This window comes from Phalaenopsis equestris, unplaced genomic scaffold (genome assembly GCF_001263595.1).
Source record: "Phalaenopsis equestris unplaced genomic scaffold, ASM126359v1 Scaffold000202, whole genome shotgun sequence".
Classification (NCBI taxonomy): Eukaryota; Viridiplantae; Streptophyta; class Magnoliopsida; order Asparagales; family Orchidaceae; genus Phalaenopsis; species Phalaenopsis equestris.
The window spans coordinates 3,193,200-3,214,518 of NW_018164644.1; the positions used below are offsets into that span (position 1 = coordinate 3,193,200).

Consider the following 21,319-nt stretch of genomic DNA (forward strand, 5'->3'; position numbering starts at 1 on the left):
AAGCCTCATTCTCCTTTTCTGTGAAAGACTGATCTAGACGGTATTCAAAGGCTTCTACAGGAGAAAAAAAGAGAGCAGCTTTCTTTATCAGTGGGATTCACAGAGACCTCAACAGCGGCGGGAGGAGCGGTGGCGGCACCCAGCAAAACTTCTCCGAAGTACGACCCGGGTCGAGTGTCAAGGAAAAATGCTGCCTAAAAAGATTTTTGTCTCCTTTTGTCCCTGCATTGTTTCTATTTGATGCGTTCGGGAAAGGGAGTTTGTGCGAGGGAAGAAGACGACGGAAGATGCAAGCCTAACCCCAAGTGAGCACTACTCCACCATCGCGCAAGAAAACATGAAAAATTCTCTACTTATGCTTAAAAGAGGGGAGCAGGCGAGGAGGGAGGTAGTGAGTGAGGAAGGGGGACTCGAGCGAGAGAGAGTTTCGGTCAGATCAGGGAGAGGCGAGCCGTGCGTGAGGGAACTCCGGTGTAGAGAAGGGGAGGTGAGCCGTGCGGTAGAGGCGAGAGAGGGGGGAGGCGAAGCAGGCGTCTCTATGCCCCGGTGAGGAGGTGAGCTGGATCGAGAGAGAGAGAGGTTCGACGAGAGGGGCAAAGGAGGCATTAACGCTCGAGATTGTCGGGCCGCGGGGTCGATCCCGCGACCCGCGTTCATCCTATTTTAGCGGCAAGTGGCCACTACCAGTGACAGAAAGCGCGGCAAAAAATAACAACTTCACGGTTTGGGGCCGTGCGCAAGAAAAACGCGGACCCAAACAAAGTCTAAACTTATTTGAATTCGGACTTGGTCTCTCTTGATATCTTTGAGTTGGCCTTCTCAGGAGGCTTATTTCAATTACAGATTTGCTAAAATTAGAGTTTTTTTTTATTTTGAATTTCACACTAGAAGCTATTTTGTCTAACATGGATCAAGGTTCGTGCTTGATAATTGAAATTTTTGGTGACATATTATCTTAGGAAAAGGTAAAAGTCTTGGCATTCAGTAATTGAAATTGTAATAGTTTATTTAAACAAAAATATTGGAAATGTGAGGATTACAAAGTTGATAATACAACAATAGCTTGATTTTCTTAAGTAGTAGCTAAGAATATTTGTAAGATGATGAAATATGATTATGGCAGTCAGACGACTGTAATTATATGATGATGGATCGAAATAATAGCTAGGAGATGATGGATATGAAGCGATAATCATATGATAATAAAGTTATAAATGTAAAAAAAAAACTAAACAGAGATGCGATTTTTGTAATTTTGTTCAAGTTTGAGCACATTTAACAAATGTTTATTCACAAGTCTGCACCTGCATTATTCGGGTGTAATATTCTCGCCATTAAGATTCTTAATTTTACTATAATTTTGTTGAAATTAAGATTCCGATGTTTCTTAAGAGTGTGTTTGGAGCAGCTTGAGTTTATCCAAATAAGCAGCTTATCCTGTAATGCAGCCCGCGGGATTCGACCCACGGTCTGCGTTTAGTGTAAAAACCCAACCGCGTTTTCCGATAAGTTGCCGAAAAAAATTTTCCAAACGGTGAGGCGGCATTTCCCCGCACTTATACGCTGCCCCAAACGAGCGCTTAATTTATTATTAAAAATTTTTAATTTAAATTTGCATCAAAATTTTATGTTTAAATGAATGAATTTTCTTTCGCATACCAATGATATAAAATTGCCTGCATAATTTTTTTTCTCTTAATAATATTTCTTTTCCAGAAGACCCAGGTTATATTATTAGGGCTTATATTATTACAATTTTTAAATTGGAATATTTACACATATACCACATGGTTTTTATATATTTATATTTTTAAAATCTAAAGTTTGAAATTTACACTTATAAAAATTTGGTGTCATAAATCTCCACATGAAAAATTTATTTTTTTTTGAAAAAAAAATAGTGATAATATTTTTGATGTGATATTAAAAATTTAATTGGCATGTATGTAAATAGAAATATTTAATATATAAATTATGGGGTTTGGATGTAAATGGCCCTTTAAATTTGTCTAATTTGCACAAAATTTCTGGTATCGTGGTGCTACTCCCGCCAGAAAAAAAAAACAAACGGGATCAGACCAAAACCTAGAGCTGAGGACGAAAAGATCGAATGAAGAGCCTTCACCTCACATTTCCCATAGTGCTTGAAGCCCACCTTCTCCCACCCAATTCCAGTACTTCCAAATCCCTCAGAGTCTCAGGTTTCGAGTCCAATAGATGGCCACGACGATCGCCTCAGCTCTCTTCTCCTCGAATTCTCGGCTCCCGGCCGGAAGAGAACTTCAGAGGCGAGCCTTTAACCCTAGGGCATCATCCAGTTCAATCTCCCTCAAGGAGGATATCGTCATTGTCGGCGCTGGCATCGCAGGCCTCGCGACCGCTCTTTCTCTCCACAGGTCTGCTCCTATTCTACTCCCCTTACATTTTCCATCACGCCTGAGGTTGAATCAGGGGTTTTCTATTCTGGGTAGGCTTGGCGTCCGATCACTGGTGCTTGAGCAAGGGGATTCGCTTCGAACAGGAGGAACCTCATTGACGCTCTTTAAGAACGGGTGGCGTGTTCTGGACGCGATCGGTGTGGGAGATGAGCTTCGAAATAGATTTATCGAGATCGAGGGGTAGATAAATCGCACTGTTTCTACGGGTTTCTTAGAGTTAGTCTTGCTTTGGTTTTTGGGTTGCTTTCTCCTGAACTTTTTATCGAACGAGCTATGTGCAGTCTTGTGATGAGATCGGAGGATGGGAGGGAGCTGCGGTCGTTTTTGTTTGAGGAGGAAGCACCAGGGTAAGACCTAGGAGTAATGAGTATTGAACTTATTGGGATTTCCGATCATTGTTATTTGAAAATTATGACGTTCGTGACAGACAAGAAGTCCGTGCGGTAGAGAGGAGGCTGTTATTGGAGACCCTTTCAAGTAGGCTGCCTCTCAATTCAATTTTATACTCGTCTAGGGTTCGAGCTATTAAAAAACAAGGAACAGGCGATACACTTTTAGAACTGGAAGATGGTACTGAAATGCTTGCCAAGGTAGATAACAAAATGAAGATTTACATACATACCACTCAATTCTCATTGAAGATTTACATACATACCACTCAATTCTCATGTATTTACATATCTAACACCTAAACTTCAATTTTTACATATAAGTGCCTGTTCTCCCCCCTTTGATTTCTTTACTTGTACTCAAATGTTCAAGTTAGCAAATCTCCTTATATGTTAGCATGCCATGACAAAAATGATAAGACTGAACGTTTAGAGTAATTCAAAGAACAATTTTCTAAAATGTTATCTCAGTTTTTATTCTAGTCAATTGCGTGCTGTCCTTTTTGGCTGATATCCTTAACAAGATGTCGTTCTCTCATTAATGCAAAGTTGCTTGCTTGCATCTGTCTTGGATGATTTGCCTTTTGTATTGCAGATGAAATGATATCGGAATGTATTTAAACATTATTTTGAGTACAATTCAATTGCTTGATATTATAACTTTGGGTCTATATACATTTTAGCATGCAGGAGCATATTCTCAAGAGTTTATTGTGAGTTAAGAAACGTGTAAGATATTATGATATGTATGAGTATATGCCATTCAAAAAGATTTTTCTTTTTGGTACATTTCTCTGAAAATGGAGTCCTATATATAGGCTGATCACCATATATGGTTGATGTTATTATGCTTTAGTATTTGAGAATTCTTCGATTGCTTTCACTATAAATTCCTTGCTTGGGTAGATCACATTTATTAGATAAATATAATGACATTTTAGCATCTTTAATATCATGTTAAACCATCATGCTCATAGATGCTTCATGCATATGAGGGAATTAGCTATATTAGGCATGAGTTTGGCTTTGCTATGCTATGTGAAATAAGTTGAGCTTTAAAATTGCTGCGTGCTTGAAAATTTGCTGGATTAGAGTGTAAATTTATTATTTTAGCATGCACAAAGTTTGACATACACATAGATAGAAGGAAGTTATAGGAGTATTTAACGTGGAAAACTTGAGAAGTGAAAAAAATCATAGGGCTTGAACCAATTAAAATAATTCTTCTAGCATAAGTCCTATGTTACACCATAATAGATATGAAGCATCTTTTCTTATAATTGGAGAAGATCATGATATAATATAATAGACATAAAACACACAGGGTGACTTTTTATGGTGGAATGAGGAGTTTTGGGGTTCTAGAATTGTATCAAGGGATCACTAGTAATTTGCTAGGTCATTATCTTTATAAGAGGAGAAGAATGACCAAGAAATCAATATCGGCTTTAGTAGAGACGGTGGGCGCCACTGTTGATGTCGATGAGGGATACCTTAATTCTAGATCCAAAATCTAGTCGGGGTTTTATGTTAGACTGTTGGTGCTAGCCAATTTCATATTATGTTTTTATACACGTGTAAATTATTGCTTAATGGGTTTTTTTATTTCTTTTTCTTCCGACAAAAAAGATGGTGAAAATACGAGCAGCCCTCGCTAAACCTAATGAGGTCTTTTTGTATAATTCAATACACAAAGAGAGGCCCTCATGGTTGACCAAGGTAGTCTAGAGAGTAGAATGTGGAATTGAAGTTCTTATTTGCTTAATTGCTTGATCAAGTATCCTTGCAATATCTTCAGAAGCGAGAATAGTTCTCTTGGTTGTCAAAAGTTCTTAGTACTTGCAAGTTGCAATAGCCCATGAGGATGAGGCCAATGCATAACCAGTAAATGATCGGTAAGACCGTGCCAATATCAAAACCTTAGAAATAATGCAATGGAACAAATGACAAGAAAAATAAACTATTTGAAGATGAAGAGGTGATAAAGATGTTAGAAATTCATGTTTAATATTTATGACACAAATTATGAAAATACATAATAACCAAGATCTTTTAAATTCATGATTTTTATATATTTATAATAAAATAATACTTACATGTATTCATAATGATAAAATTTGATCTTGAAGAGATGGAGTTTATCTCTCTAATCCCTTGAAACTTTCTGTACTTTCTGATGGAGTGAAATATACGGGGTGTTAGGAAGGGAGAAGATCCATTATCTGAATTATGCTCTATTTAACCACCATCCATCAATGAGGCTACTAACAAATATGATTTAATAAATTAATTGATTTTTAATGTTAAAATCAATGACATAAGTTAGTAACTCTTATTCATTTTAGGGATTACATGAGTTATAAAAATAAATATCATAGGTTATCATAAGTTATGACATAAGTTATGAGTTAAGAAAATAAATAACTTAAATTATCATGAGTTATAAAAATAAATATCATAAGTTATCATAAATCGTGACATAAGTTATGAGTTAAGAAAATAAATAACCTAATTTACCATGAGTTATAAAAAATAAATAACTTAAATTATCAAAATAAATTTTATAAGTTATTAAAATAAATGTGAGCCACAAATAAAAATTTAACATTCTCTTACTTGACTCACTTAATTTTAATAGTGTATAACATACCGCACAAAATGTAAGATAAATTCTTCTTTATATTGGTTAAATCATAAATTATTTAATAAGTATGAAATTAATATGAATCATGGCGGTTGTGCATCAATTTATCGACACAGTCTCTTCCATGTATCATAATATGGATTTAGACTTAACATAATGAGAATTGACATCATTATCCCATAATGTCTATTAAAAGACAAATCTTGTTGAACATCATGCAACATAAAATGTTTGAAAAGGTCTAAATGATGTCCGGTATCTAAAATCAACCGATAGGTTTCAATAGCTTCAATTAGTGTTTTGACTCGGTTTTCCATTAAGATAAATTTTACATTTGGGTTGTAAGGAATCTCTGCATCGTATTAGAAACATGAGTGATACAATTAGAATCAATTCACCTAGTTTTATAAGGAATTTTTGCCAAATTTAATTCGAAACATACAGAAACACAAGATTTACCTTTCTTTTCAAATCAGTCTTTGCGCTTCTTACACTCATTTTGATAGTGTCCAGACTTTCTGCAAAAATGACATTTAATTTCTTTATGTTCATCTTTGTGAATTGGGGCAGATAACGCATTAATCCTTAGTGGTCTTTGTTTGCCCTTTACATTTTTCTTTTCAAGTTTCTTTACGGCTCTTCTTTGATGACCCATGAGATTAATAGAGTGATTTGTTTTTTTCTTAAGTTTTGCTTCATCTTAAATGAGCATACATTGTAGTTTATTCACATTTCACTTATCTTTTATAGTGTTGTAGTTCATGTGAAATGGACTATACTCAAGAGACAAAGAGTTAATGATAAATTGCACAAGGAAATTTTCATTCACTTCCATTCCCAAGGTCTTAAGTCTTGTTGCGATGTTAGTCATTTCAACGACATGCTCATGCATAGTATGAGAACCATCAAATTTCATGTTGGTTAACGTATTCAATAGTTCCCAGCAAGAGACTTGTCAGCAGAGTCAGACTGAGAACAATTCACAGCAAATTTCAAAATTCTTTAGCATTTTCAGTGTTAGAAAATGTACACTTTATGTTGTTTGCTACAGCCATTTACATAAACATTAAGCTCATTCTGTTTGATTTTTCCCAAGCTTTATAGAAAGATATTTGCTCAGCACCGCTAGAATCAGTAAGAGCAAGGGGTTTGTCAGTCGTGAGTACCAAATCATGATCTAGAACACGAATGTGAAACTGGACTTGCTCATGCCATTCTGAGAAATTAAGTCCATTGAAAGTTTGAACAGATGTAGCTTGCGAATAAAGAGAAACATGAGTAGTTATTGCAAATAAATAAAACATGCTCGTACATTAATGCTTCGAACATTAAACTTACATAGATATTCATATAAAATCAGATTAAAATAATAATAATAACAATAATAATGTATTGAAATCTCATTTGGGTGATATAACAATAAATGATAATAAACATAATTGATGTTTGTTATGAATATCTATGTGAATAAAGATCCAGAACATCAAGGTGAAACTGGACTTGCTTAACGTCATTCTGAGAAATTAAACCCATGGAAAGTTTGAACAGATGTAACTTGCAAATGAAGAGAAACATGAGTTGTTATTGCAAATAAATAAAACATTTTCGTACATTAATGCTTCGAACGTTAAACTTATATAAATATTCATATAAAATCTGATTAAAATAATAATTATAATAATAATAGTGTATAAAAATCTTCTTTGGGTGATATAACAATACACGATAATAAAAATAATTGATGTTTGATTTAAATTTAATATAATTGATAATTGTTTATACTCAAATTAGACATGTCTATTATCTTTGGATATATAAACATCACTTAACGATTATATAAATCGACAACAATTATATTTAAAGATTATAAAACAAATGATCAAACTTTGGGTAATCTAGAAATATTTTATATTTAATGAATTTTAATATTTTTGTAATGAAATGTTAAATTATTTTATAACAAGTATCACATACTCGTGAGTAATTGAATTTATTTAATTTGACGTGTATTAAATTTACTAATTTTGTTACTTTGGTGACTAACAAATTAAACATAACATCTACATCAAATAAATAATAATTTCAATCACATCAATTTACTTTAGCGATCTAATTCAAGATCTAATTCACAACGAAAATTTAATACAATTAACATAAATAAAATTATATGAAAAATCATAAATTTAGTAATCAAGATTCTGATACTACATGTTAGAAATTCATGTTTAACATTTATTACACAAATTCTAAAAATACATAATAGCCAAAATTTTTAAATTCATGACTTTTACATATCTATAGTAAAGTAACACATACTTGTATTCATGATGATAAAATTTAATCTTGAAGAAATTTGATCTTGAAGAGATGAAGTTTCTCTCTAATCCCTTGAAACTTTTTGTACTTTCTGATGGAGAGAATTGTACGGGGTGTTAGGAAGAAAGATGACTCATTATCTGAATTATGCTCTATTTAATCACTATCCATCAAGAGAGTTACTAACCAATAAGATTTATGATATTTAATAAATTAATTAATTTTTATTATTAAAATCAATGATATAAGTTAGTAACTCCTATTCATTTTATGGATTACATGAGTTATAAAAATAAATATCATAAGTTATTATATGTTATGACATAAGTTATGAGTTAGGAAAATAAATAATTTAAGTTATCATGAGTTACAAAAATAAATATCATAAATTATCATGAGTTTTGACATAAGTTATGAGTTAAAAAAATAAATAACTTTAGTTATCATGAGTTATAAAAAATAAATAACGTGAGTTATCAAAATAAATCTTATAGTTATTAAAATAAATGTGAGCTACAAATAGAAATTTAATAAAGTAGACAGTGGGAAACTATAATAACTGCATTTAAGCAGCATAAGAAAGTCAATTCATTCATCAATAAGATGATATCATTATTACTAATTTGCTTATGTCGTATGCAAGTGCAATCATCCTTTAAAGAGGGGGCCAATGCACTAGTTCGGCAATCACTTAAGAAGGGTTGCAATTTATCACAGATTCACAATAGGCACTTTATCTAATTCATTATTCTTTAAAACTAGATCAACCTCTATCACTTCAACTCAAATTTAATTGCTTAAGCCTTAGAGATTAGCTATTTTTGGCTATTTCGATCTTTGGGATGACTTAATGAAAATGTTACTAGCATTTCTCTTGTAACTTAAACAATAAGAATTGTGATTACAATCCCTGGACTAAATCTAATAGTGCGGTTGAATATCATTAGATTTGACACATCAAATGGACTAGCTACATTGCATGCCCTCATTTTCGCAATAGGTGGTTGTGTTCACTCTCAATTGTTGACGTGAAAAAATTGACGTCTCTATCATTATCTTTGTATATATGAAAAACACTTTGATATACTATGTTTTAAAGCTTCGTAGAATTTGATATCTATGCAGCAGTGAATATTATTGAATATTATCAATATAAATTTGTCTTGTCAATATGATCTTTTGTTTGTTTATTCTTCATCTTCATTTAGTTTTGCTTGAAGTTTTATCACTATCCTAACACTGTAGGTTGAAATCTAGTGATTCTTTGTATATGTGATTTTGTATTGCTCTGTTTTCTATCCTTCTGTCCAACTCCCAAAGCTATTATTTATGTGCTGCCAGGACTGATCTTGCTCATGCTCTAGTGTGGTGCTCGAACATGTCGAAACCAAGGACACTTCATTTTTTGCTCTCTCCTTGTTGCTTTCAATCTCAACTTTGGCGTCATAACTGACATCCATCCTCGTTTGGCCACCTAATCTTTCCTACATTATTTCAATCTTCTTCTGCCATCTGTTCTGGACACTTTTTATTTTCCTATAATTAATTGTTGGTGCATTTTGAGCAATTCTCTTTATTCGAGAAAAAAATAATTGGGTAAGCGTCTTACCCAGTATTAATTAATATTAATTAGAATGGATTTTATAATCATTGAATTTTTTATACTTATAAATTCATCATGATAAGCTCTTATTTCTAGGTTAAAGCTTTCTACAAACAGCAACTTTCAACGAATGTTAGATTCGTGTAGGTTCTTCATTTCTAGGTTCTTCACGATTTTCACGTGTTAATTCTTGCTTTTGGATATCATTTCCTTGCCTAACTTCTAACCTAATTATATTTTTTTGCCTAAACTTTTACATCTGAAATTTAATTTTGCAACAGATTGTGATAGGCTGTGATGGAATTCGATCACCAGTAGCAAAATGGATGGGTTTTCCAGAGCCCAAATATGTTGGACATTGTGCCTTTCGTGGCCTTGGACTTTATCCTGCAGGCCAGCCATTTAAAGCAAGAGTGAACTACATCTATGGAAACGGACTCCGTGCAGGGCTTGTTCCCGTTTCCCAAACACAAGTTTATTGGTTTATCTGCTTCAACAGCCCAACGCCAGGTTAGTTCATTATTGTTGAAGAACTTCTGGTATATTCTGTTAGAACTTGTGAACTCTGCTTTGCCATACATTGCCTCTTTTTAAATTTTATTTCAAAGTTATTGGAAATTGTTAATATAATGGATAAGATTTGAACCAAATTCGAATCTGATTTTTAGATTTAGGGTCTATTTTAGGCAGCTACAACTTAATAATAAGTTGACTGTCTGTTTGTTTTTATAGTTTGAAAACAACTGTATTGTAGTTGTTTTTGGACAAATGATCATTCTACCCCTGTTTAGTAATGTTTTTTGCAATGTGACTGTTCATACCAGTACATTTTATACTTTAAAAATAAATATCAAGTGTAAAATATTACAAAATAAAGATACACATCACTAAAAAGTGAGTAGCAGGACTACTAAAATTAAGAAAATGATTATTAAAATAATAATTAATAAAATGATAATATTATTTTAAAATATAGACGGTGTATGTGAAGGACTAAGTCGTCCTGCAGGGATACTCTCCATGACTGATCACTTTTGGCAGTGGAATCTTCCAGTCCATTTGTTTACTGAAAATAGTCACAGTTTTTTATGATTCTTTGTGGGCACGTGTAAAACTGTCTCTCGTAGCTATGTGGTTGATGTGAAGTGAGCAAGGAACATTAAAGTCCACAATAGCAGTGCAATTCTTTGAAGGTATTGGAAATTTTCGAGCTCATCTTTTCTGAAAGCTTAAAAAAACATACTCTTAGACATAACATAACTAAAAGTATATAACTTAAGTAAATAATGAAAGTTTTATGCAACTGTGAGATCTTAAAGAATTCAATATATAAACCAACGAATTTATCATTATAAGAAGACAATAGACATTATAAAAAATGGGTTTTTGGTTGCCTTTAAGCCACGTAATACCAAACTCGTGTATGTCATATATGCATATCACAAAAAAGAATCATCTAGGAGAACCTAAAAAACTAGGCACCGCAAAAAAGAGAGGAACTTGGTTGTCTTCATTAGGATTTCACATGTGTCACCAATTAATAGTGACGACATACAGGGCATCCAAAAAAGCCCATAAAATCAACCGTCTCATCATAGACCTCCAAAACCCATAAAAAAGGAAATGCAAAAGGAAAAAAAAACACTACACCAACGCCTCTTTAACCACACACAAACACATCAACACATCCAATATCACCTCCTCTACACATCCACTGACACAAAAACATCCACACCAACGCCTCCTTAACCACACACAAACACATCCACCATCACCAACTCATCTGCAACCATAAACCAACCACCACCATCTCACCCACACACAAACACATCCACCAGCACATACATATCCGCACACCAATCACCCTACACCACCACCTCCTCCACATCCACGCACCAACCACCCTTCACCACCACCTCCTTGTCCTTCAACATAAACAGATCCATCCCCACACCCACCACATCAACACCATAGGCCAACATCAACCAGATGTACAATGACTGAGCAAAAGAAAAACCATAATCCCCCATTGCATGTGCATTCAAAACCAACACATATTACACCATTATTCAAGAACGTAAAGGAGTAAGAATAAGCATTTGCCAAATCTAAAATCCAAAAAATCCAAGCCATTGCACGTTGGATCCCCAAAAATCCCAAAGTCAAGCTTCACTGAAAACCAATAAAGCATAAGCATTTGTCAAATAAAAAATCCAAAAATCTAAGCCATTGCACATGGGATCCGAAAAATCACAAAATCCAACTTCAATTGAGAAGCAATGAAGCATAAACATTAGCCAAATAAAAAAAACCACATTATTCTCGAGCACAGAAACCACACCAGCACCAAGAGGAACAACCGCACAGAGGAACCCACGGTGGGAACAAAAGCACAAAACCAAAAGCCACATAGTTAGGGTAAAAAAACCACCGCACAAAATTACCCAATACAGAGGAACCACTGCAAAGAAGAAACCACGACAATATTGGATACATGCACATTTTCAATATAAAAAACAATGGCATAGTTAAGGTAGAGATTACCTAACACAAAGAGGAATTACTACACAGAGGAACCACAGTACATACGAGCCAACGTCTCATGAAGAAGCAACACCTCGCACTGATCAAAAGATCCAAACAGAGCTGCGGAGGAGATAAAAGAGAGGAAGAAGAGAACTCACCGAGGGAAGTACAACTCTAATTGCGAGAATCACAAGAGAGACAGAGAGGGAAGAGGAGAGGGCTGCTAGGGCAAGACGTGAGAGAGAGGATCGCAAGAGAGGAGGGCATCTAGGGCAAGGCGCGTGAGAGAAATGATTGCGGGAGAGGAGGGGTAGCCGCGTCAACACTTTAAAAACGAACGCGTGCCGCGGGGCTGAAACCGCGACCTCGTTTTGTTCAGATTTTTCATAAAATCCGCCGCGTAATTGAAACCAAACGCAAAGGGTCGCATTTCTTGTCGCACCGCGGTAAAACGGTTGCCCCAAACAGGGCCTTAGTGGCCATCAAACTCAAGCTTAGGCTTTCATGTTTGCTAACTTACGATAATTTTGAAAAGAAACTGAAATCAAAAGAAAGGCTGCAACTCTTTAATTTTCTTTGTGAATGCCATCAAGGGTGGCAGGGATCTCTCTCAATTCAAAAAGAGGTTGGTGGTGAAGCAGCAAGCACATCAGTGGAGAGCCTAAGGTCAAGCATCCATAGCAATGCACCTCCTTTAGTTAAGGGAAGAGGTGATAGATTATGGTGAGATCATATATAGTTTGATTGGAAGGTCATTGAGCTCTTGGTGTTCGATGGTCTTGATTGATAATGGTAAGTAGTTGGAGTTCAAGCCTTTGTGGCTCATGGTGCATGTAAACAAGGAGGACAATAAGTAGAGGAGGCGTCTAGAAGTTCTTAGGGTAGTGGTGACAAGCAAGTATGTTGCTTGTAATTGAATAATGAAAGAAAACAAATGAGCTTGGGTAGTATGTAATTATAGAAAAATAGTAGAAAATATTATTTAAAATATTATTTTTCTTGTTCTTGTGATTGTCATTGCTCTAAATTCACTGGCTTGGAGGTCTACCAAAAGTGTGTGGATATGGCACATGGAGACGAGAAGGCGAGGACCAATTGGTTCTTTGGCGAGTATTAGGGTAAAAAAAGATGCAGATTCACGATTATATGTATAAGAGAATGTTACATGCACCTCTTTTTGAGTCAAAGTCTACTGTCATGAGCCAAAAAGATTGGGATCTTTTGGACAGACGAGTGTTTAGAGTTATACATTTGTCATTAACAAATAACATTTCTTTCAATACATTGTCATGAGAGGGTCACTATTGGCGTGTTGAAAGCACTGCTAAATATGTACAAAAAAACCTTTTCAATAAACAAGCACACTCATGTGTACGTAGTAAGAAAAATAAAAAAAAACCTTTTCAGCAAACAAGATGTTATTAAGGAGAAAATATTCAATTTAGGATGACTGAAGTCACTTACGTAGCAATGCAACTCAATGAGTTCAATCTGATTACAAGTCAGTTTAACTTGGGTGGATATCAGCTTTAACAACTAAGTTCGTGTGTTGAGCTTGCTATTATCACTATTGAAAAGTTGGCCTGAAATTCTGACAACTGTTAATGGTTCATATGAGTTTGCAAAAGCAAAGCTCAATGACGTCGATTGCTTGATTTTGAGTTAGGGCATTAGAAGATGTTAATCAGGTGAATGGTTTTCATCTGCCATTTGATCCTTGAAAGCCAAGGAACAAGTGTGCAACGAAGCAACAACATCGGTAGATCTAAATGTTTACAAAGAAGCCAATCAAATGGTCTTAGTGGCGCATGCCAGCAGGTAATAAGATTGGCTAAATGAAAGGGATTATCTACAAAGAAAGGATAAAAAATGTTCAAATCAGATAAAAAAATTGTGTGCTGTGACTAATGAGATCTGCGATACACCTATGGTCCTATGGAGCCTTGTACCCTAGGCTTAGGCTTCGTTTCAGAAAGCTTGGTCTTTTAGAAAAGTCCATTTAAACAGAACTTTATCATAAATAGTGATATAAAGTTTTATTTATTAAAGATAATAATCCGTTTGATTAGTGGTAACTTTTCAAACACAAAATGTCTAAAACACTCCTCATTTATTGTAGCTCCCTATCATCTTGAAAATCCCCAACCAACCTTCTCATCTCGGCTAGAGCAGGCAGAGCGAGATAAAACTGAGATTTTTGGAGAAGAGCGAGAAGGATGGTGCAGTATGTTCATGGGGTGGGGAACTTTGCAGTGGTGGTATCGTCGAGGAGGGTCACAGTGTCATCTAGGCCAGCAATGGCGAGCTCATAGCGTTCCACACTGATGAATCCAATAGGACAGAAGAAAAGGCGGTGGGATCGATGGCGGAGGAGAGGATGAAGTAAAGGAGATTGGGGAGGTCGGACAGATGGCCGACACGGGAAAGAGAGGTGGAAAAGAGAGTGCTTGGTGTCGGGGGAGAGGGATTAACGCAGATGATGGAGACTATTATGGACAACTTCATTTGCAAAATAGCTAAACAAAGCGATACAGTGGGCGAAGCTCTAGAGATATTGTTGTTGGCATCAATTTTTTATATCACACGTGTTGGATGTCCTTTTGAGTGATATGGGATCACATAATGTTTATATGTAGTATTTCGTAACTCGAAAAAATCTATAAAACTCGTCCACATGCATTTCAAGAAAATCAGGATTTAGGGCTATACACCCTTGCAGTGGTCCAGGGCGCTCGTTGCATTAAAATCTTTGATAGAAAATTTATAAAAATGATTATTTTGAAGTTTTGGGACTATGTTTCAGTGATACAAAGTCTCCCATATTTTACGAATTGATAAAACCCTTCTTCAGACGCTTTTTACAAAGGTTGGGGTTTACCAGGCTCGACTAGTGTCGAGGCGGCAGTCTCGGGCGCCTCGACGCCAAGGACATCCCTAGGAGCCACAAAATCGAGAGCCCTGCAAGTAGGCGCCCAGTCTAGGTGCTTATGCGCTCAAAACAACTCCCGACAACAATGAAGCCAAAGCGAGAGGAAATTAGGCACTCGACCTTGTCGCGTAGGGGCCTCGACTGGCGCCTAGGCGTCATTCTGCTTTAAGATCCCAAATTTTCTTGGGATTTTGACCAAATCGAGGCCTACTCGAGCCCCCAAACAACCGAAAATGCTTGAGGCAAAAGCGGCTATGAAGGGACTTTCTTGGACACTTGGAAGGAGGTTAGAGAAGAGAAGAGCAGCCATTTTTGGTGGAAAGAGGAGAAAAGAGCTGGTTTTTCTCTTGGGCCCTGGTGGAGAGAAGCTTGGGAGAAGAGTTTTTGAGTAGGTGAAGAAAAGATGAGAAGCTTCTTCTTCCTCCTCATCTTCAGCCCCAACTTCATCTTCTTCCTCCACTAACTTCTCTTCTTCATATTCTTCTTCCTCTTCCACCATTTCTTTGAGTGTGTGAGAGAGCATTGTGTGGAGAGCAGTGATGTTTTTTTTTTGGCGTGCTTGAGAGTTTTCTAGCCCTTCTTCCCCCATTTCTTTCCTTTTCCTTATCTTCTTCTCCTTTCTCACTTTCTTCTTCAACCATCTGATTTCCTTGGTGAAAAAGGAGGTGTGTGTAGGCCTGTAAATGAACTAATGCACTTGATGGACAACTCGAACTCGACTCGATTAAAACTCAATCATGTTCGTTCAAATTAGTAAATAAACAAGCTTGAACAATTTTTAAAAGCTCGAAACTTAAAATAAACTAAACATGAATATAGTCGAACTTGTTTATTTATGTTCACAAACAAACTCGTTTGCTGTTCAACAAGTAACTTGTTAAGTACTTGATATTAAGTTCGATTTTAGCTCGTATCATATATGATATAATATTTAAATAAAATTTAATCAACAGAATATTAACTCATTTTTTGGTAGCTCGATGATAGCTTGTATAGTATATGTTATATAAATTCTTAGATATTAAGTTTATGTAAGTTTTAAAGTTGTCATTTTTAGTTGTTTAGTAGGATTTAGGTTATATCATACTTAATTGCTATACAAATCAATCTACTAAACAACTATTTTTACTTATTTAATGGTATTTAGGGAGTCATGTCCAACAGGAAGGAGTTGTAATGATTTATGCTAGCATCTTTCTCCACGTGTCGTTAAGCTCTTTTCCCACCGGACATGATTCACCACATCGCATATAGGTAGCTTTTGTGCTAACTTGATTTTTGTGCAGGTCGAGTCTTTTCTTAGACTTTATTATGTAACTTTTAAAGTTTTTAGGGGAGTCTGTACTAGAAATAAGGTACGAGCTCGTGTTTCAATGTGCTTGACACAGAAACCACGTGGAGGGGACCAAGAGCAATTAGCTCGTGTCTCGTACCTTAATTCTAGATTTTTACTTTGATGTATAATATTAGGACCAGACATATATATATGCAAAGTCTGATCATATTTTTGCTTTCTGGGATATGTTGTCGACCCAACGACATCTGACCACTGTTATTTATTTATATTTGGCTTGATTTGCTTTGCGTAGGGTGTTCTTATTTTCGCTTTCTTTGATTGTGGCTTGTGTGGAAATCCTGCGAAGTATAATTTAGGTTCTTTAAGGATCTAATTTTTTTTTTAAAAATATTAATAATAAAAGATTAAGATTAATTATATTTTATGATTAAAATATTTCAATTATTTAAAGCCTGCACTTTATTTTCTGCACGACTTTCGGGCCAGTTTTAAGATGGTCTGCATGCATGAATTTATCCCTAGTCATATGTAATAGGGCTTCCATGGTTGGGATTTTAGATAATTGCATTATTCTGCATGTTATGAGGAGAAATCCCGGATAGATTTCTACTTAGGTTGTTGTTTAGCATGCTTAGGTTGTTAGGCTTCCCTGAGGTATAAATTCTTTGTGTGATTGTTTTCAGCATTGTAGCTGGACCTCTCTTTTCTCTTCTTTTCGATGACTACCTTGTCATTTATTTAGCAGGTATAAGTCTCATATCTTTGAGCTCTACTTACACAGGGTCATAGGAAAGAGTTTCATTTTTTTGGCCTTAGCGCTACCGAGCTCTCCTTAGATGACACAATTCATGGATTGTTGAAGAGGGATCTCTGGTCGGGTTGGGTCGACTATCTTCTCGACCAAGTTGACTTAAGATTTTCGTAGCTTGAGACGGCGGATTCATGATATACTAACCTGATTACCTCTACCTGTTTAAGTATTCTACTTCTTCTTTGTTAAAACTCTTTGAGCTCATTAGTTCTTTGTGATTTCGTTGATGTCGTCTTAACAACCCTTATTGTGATAGGTCGTCGCTCGTTTGGGATGTAGTGATTAATTATCTGCTCTTATGATCCGGTTAGGCCTTGAAGCATAGAGATGTTCATGTAAAGTCGACTTGGTTATTTCCTAGGCCTTGTTTATTGGCGTGTCGTCGTCCATTTGTGAATATGAGGGATTCAACCTCTCCCATGTGGCTCAGTATAAGCTTCCTAGTTGGTGAGATGCTCCTGATCAAAATAACCATCCTTTTGGTGATCTATTCACCAATTATCATGATAATGTAAGCAAAACACATTTTATCTAGAGTATTTTTTTGTATCCTTAAGTTGTAATTAACTAAAACAATACGTTTTTTTGAGAGTTTTCTTGACTTTAGAGCAAAAATATTCTTTTTGGTTCTCTGGTTATGGATGACTTATGTAGGGATTTTATTGGTGGATATCGTGTTTCAAGATATTTTGATCTGATAATGTTTGAATTTATATTGTCGGCGTATCACACGAGGATTAACTTATATGTTTTCCATATTTGTTTTTAAAATTTGTTTGTCTATTTTGTAATTCTTTTCGATTCCTCTCTTTTTTGGATCGTTTTTATGATCTGAGAGGGAGATTTATTTGAAAAAGAGAATCATACAATGACGTATAAATAGATAAGCCGGCGACTCTGAGTTCCATTAAAAAGAACAAAAAATAGTTGCGATGTGAAACGTCGAGTAGACGACGTTTCGTTCCACGAGCTTCCAACAATGCTTCTTCACCAAATTGAAGACCTGCATTTTGTCTTCTCTCCAAATGGAATGGGGCTGAGCCGCTCCATCAAACAAGGTCTTAGGTGCATCTTTTCACTATACCCAATACAAAGTGTTTATGGCTTGACTAATATGTAAGAGCTTACTAGAAAATTTATCTAATTGATGGTGAATTCTTAGGTTTCATATGAATTGGTCATGTGCATATGAGTATGGTAATGGAACTACGAGTGCTTTTTAAAATGTGGTACATTCCTAGTTTGAAGATGAACTTGATCTTAATTAGCTTTGTGGTGAACGACTTGTCACAAACTTTTGCAGTGATCCTTAGAACGTGGCCAAGGGTGCTAGTAGTAATAGCATGGAAAAACAAAAATGGCTTCTTGTATATGACATGAAATGTGGGAGCTACAAAGTCACGTGTTGAGGATTATGGAGGTGTCACATGGGATAATTTCTTGTCAAGTGAGAGATTCCAAAGAACAGGATGGTGCTGTTAGGTAAATGGTATATTGGAATCGAGGAGTATGTTAACAAAGCAGAGGTTGTTTTAAAGACTAACATGTTTATTATTAATTGATTGAGAAGAGGTCCTGTGTAGAGATTATTCTATTTTATGAAAACTCATAAAAAATTATTCTCAAGTAAAAAATTTATTAAGATGTGCGTGACATTCTTTCCGCATATTTCTCTTATAAAAGTCTTCGACAATATTTTGAAAAAATGTGATTGTAATTTTCAAGTTGATGGCTATCAAACTCAACATCAAATTCACATTTTATCTAGCTTCATATGTGCGGCCTCATGATGCTCTATAAAAATAATATCAAAATGTAGGTTAAAAGTCTTAGGGGGTGTTTGGTAGCATATTTTAAGTTGGATTTAGTCATAGATTTAATGTAAATCCAACCAAACACTAAAAATATGAAACTTAAATCCCACGCTAGGTTAAAATCGAATATTCGTTGGTTCCTTCTAATTTTTGACGTAAATCCGGATTTATTAGATCTGATTCACATATGGATTTGAGGGAGTAGGTTTGCGAGCATTCCTCCGTCAAAATGTGAGTTTGATAAACCCCTAAATCCTACTTGCCGTAAATCAGGGAGGCAACCAAACACCACCTTAGACTATCCTAATGGATTCCATCAAGGGCAAGAAGGATCTCTCTCATTTCAATAGAATAAGGCCGAAGTACGAAGGCTAGCATGCAAGTTCGTTAGTGGAGAGCCTAACTTCAAGTATTGATAGTATTTGGGGTGTGCTTTTCTCATCATATTTCTCTTGAAAATATATTCTAATAATAGGTTGGCCCTTTTTTTCTAAACATTTTTCTTTGTTTTCTTGCAATTTAGTCTCTAGTTCGATGAACTTGCATGCTTTTCACCATTATTTGTTTTTTTTTTTTTTAAATATCAATCGCCATCTTTTAAAAATTGTTTTTATGGTCAAATTTTGCTTTCATGCACGCCAAATCACTAAGGTGGTCCTTAGAAACCATGCCGTTGGATTTAACCCAGAAGTGCCATCACCATTCAACAGATGCTTGACATTTCAATGACAGATAATAGTAAACCTATAACGGATTGTTACGCTATTTTAGCTGATCTACCGCATGATTTCCATCTTTTGAATTTTATAAACCATATTTTAAATAATAAAAAAATTAGTTTTAACCTTGATTCATGTATGTATTTTAACAAAATGGAGTGTGCATGCTCCTAATCTTGATGTCTAATCCTCCCACTTTTAGATCATGGCATTCCGTCCTATTTTTAATCTCTGCTATTTTTTTTTTTTCGGTACACATTAGAGAGCAATAAATTATTGCCAGATTTAGGTTTTTATTAAACTACAAGAAAACACCTCTGTTATTATGATTTTTATTGGAGAACATTCCTGTTACACTGCTGATTGATATCTGATACTTACCAAAAATTTATTTTTTATATTTATATCATCTAAATCTTTTATATCACATAAAAAAATATCATTATTTTAACTTTAAAAAGGTAAAATACACCTTTTCATACATAGATAAATGTGGCGTCTATCTAAAAAATAAAGTTTAGGCGTTAGATACGTAAATACATAGGAATTAAGTGGCATCTATGTAAATCTTCCTATTAACAAACCCAGCTTTCATCACTGTTAATCTGTATCAAAACAGGTCCAAGAGTTGATGATCCAAGCATTCTTAAAAATCAAGCTCTCGAGCTTTTGAGAAACTGGCCTTCAGATCTGTTAGATGTCCTGCACAACACACCAGATGATGTTGTGATCAAGACACCTTTAGTAGACCGATGGCTTTGGCCCTGCTTTAGCCCGCCGGCGGTGGCAAATAAGGTGGTGGTCGTCGGTGATGCTTGGCATCCGATGACGCCTAATCTCGGACAAGGTGCATGCTGTGCCTTAGAAGACTCGGTCGTTCTTGCAGGAAAACTCGCTGCGGCATTAAAGAGAGGCAATGATGAATCGGTCGAAGCGGCTCTCAGATCTTTCGGCGAGGAGCGGTGGGGTCGAATGTTTCTGCTTACTGCTCGGGCTAATTTGGTCGGCTCGTTGTTACAGTGGGATAATCCGGTGGTGTGTGGATTCAGGAACAATATTGTGATTCCTTGGTTTGTGAGGTTAGCGCCATTTTTAGAGCATACAAACTTCGAGTGTGAATTCCTGGAGCCTGTAGCTTCTACCTGATTAAACCTGTTTTGTATGTATTTGCGAACTAGCAATTTGTTATAGATGCAAACATATAGGTTTAGATTGCAAAGATTTTGTTTTTGTTGTGCTTATTCCTGACTTGAGTCTTGGTGTATCCTCTTGGAGATTATTAGGTGCACATCAAGGATTAGTTCTGCGGGGGTACATATAAAGCACTTGAAACCTTTCTAGTACTTAAAAAAAGAGAACTTTGTTATGCTTCGTTGGTAAGATCGTCAAAAAAACCCCCTTCTTTTTTTTTTTTTTTTTTTTCAGGCAGATATGGGTTTGAACGAGTCAACTGAGATTTTTCACATAGTTCCCAACTAATGTACTAATGTGCTATTCGTTCGAGCACACATGAAAGGGTTTGTTTGGCTCAAAATTTTCTTTTAATAGTTTTATGACCATTTATAGTTTTAAAAACATTTTATAAAGTCCTAAAAATTATATTTTTTTCTTTTAATAGTTTTATAACCATAAGTTCATGTTTCATGTTGGGGAAGAGACAACAATATTGATTCGAGAAAATCAAAGTAAAATTTTGAATTGAAGTGCACAAAATAAGAAATTACATAAAATTCAAAGAGCATCATGATTTAACATGGAAAAATGTGAGAATGAGAAAAAAAAAATTATGGAGTCATACTACACCAAAATATCTATTATGAAAATGAGAATTGT

At 35.3% G+C, this 21,319-nt stretch overlaps 1 protein-coding gene across 1 annotated transcript; it reads left to right on the top strand.

Annotated features, from left to right (window-relative positions):
• The first annotated feature begins 2,055 nt into the window (after nt 1-2,055).
• LOC110022833 (FAD-dependent urate hydroxylase-like) lies at nt 2,056-20,705 on the top strand. The gene is made up of 6 exons (XM_020721953.1): nt 2,056-2,396; nt 2,472-2,618; nt 2,720-2,785; nt 2,866-3,028; nt 9,672-9,900; nt 20,106-20,705. Exons 1-6 carry the CDS (start codon nt 2,218-2,220, stop codon nt 20,630-20,632), a joined length of 1,311 nt encoding a protein of 436 aa, XP_020577612.1. The 5' UTR covers nt 2,056-2,217; the 3' UTR covers nt 20,633-20,705.
• The last annotated feature ends 614 nt before the right edge of the window (nt 20,706-21,319 follow it).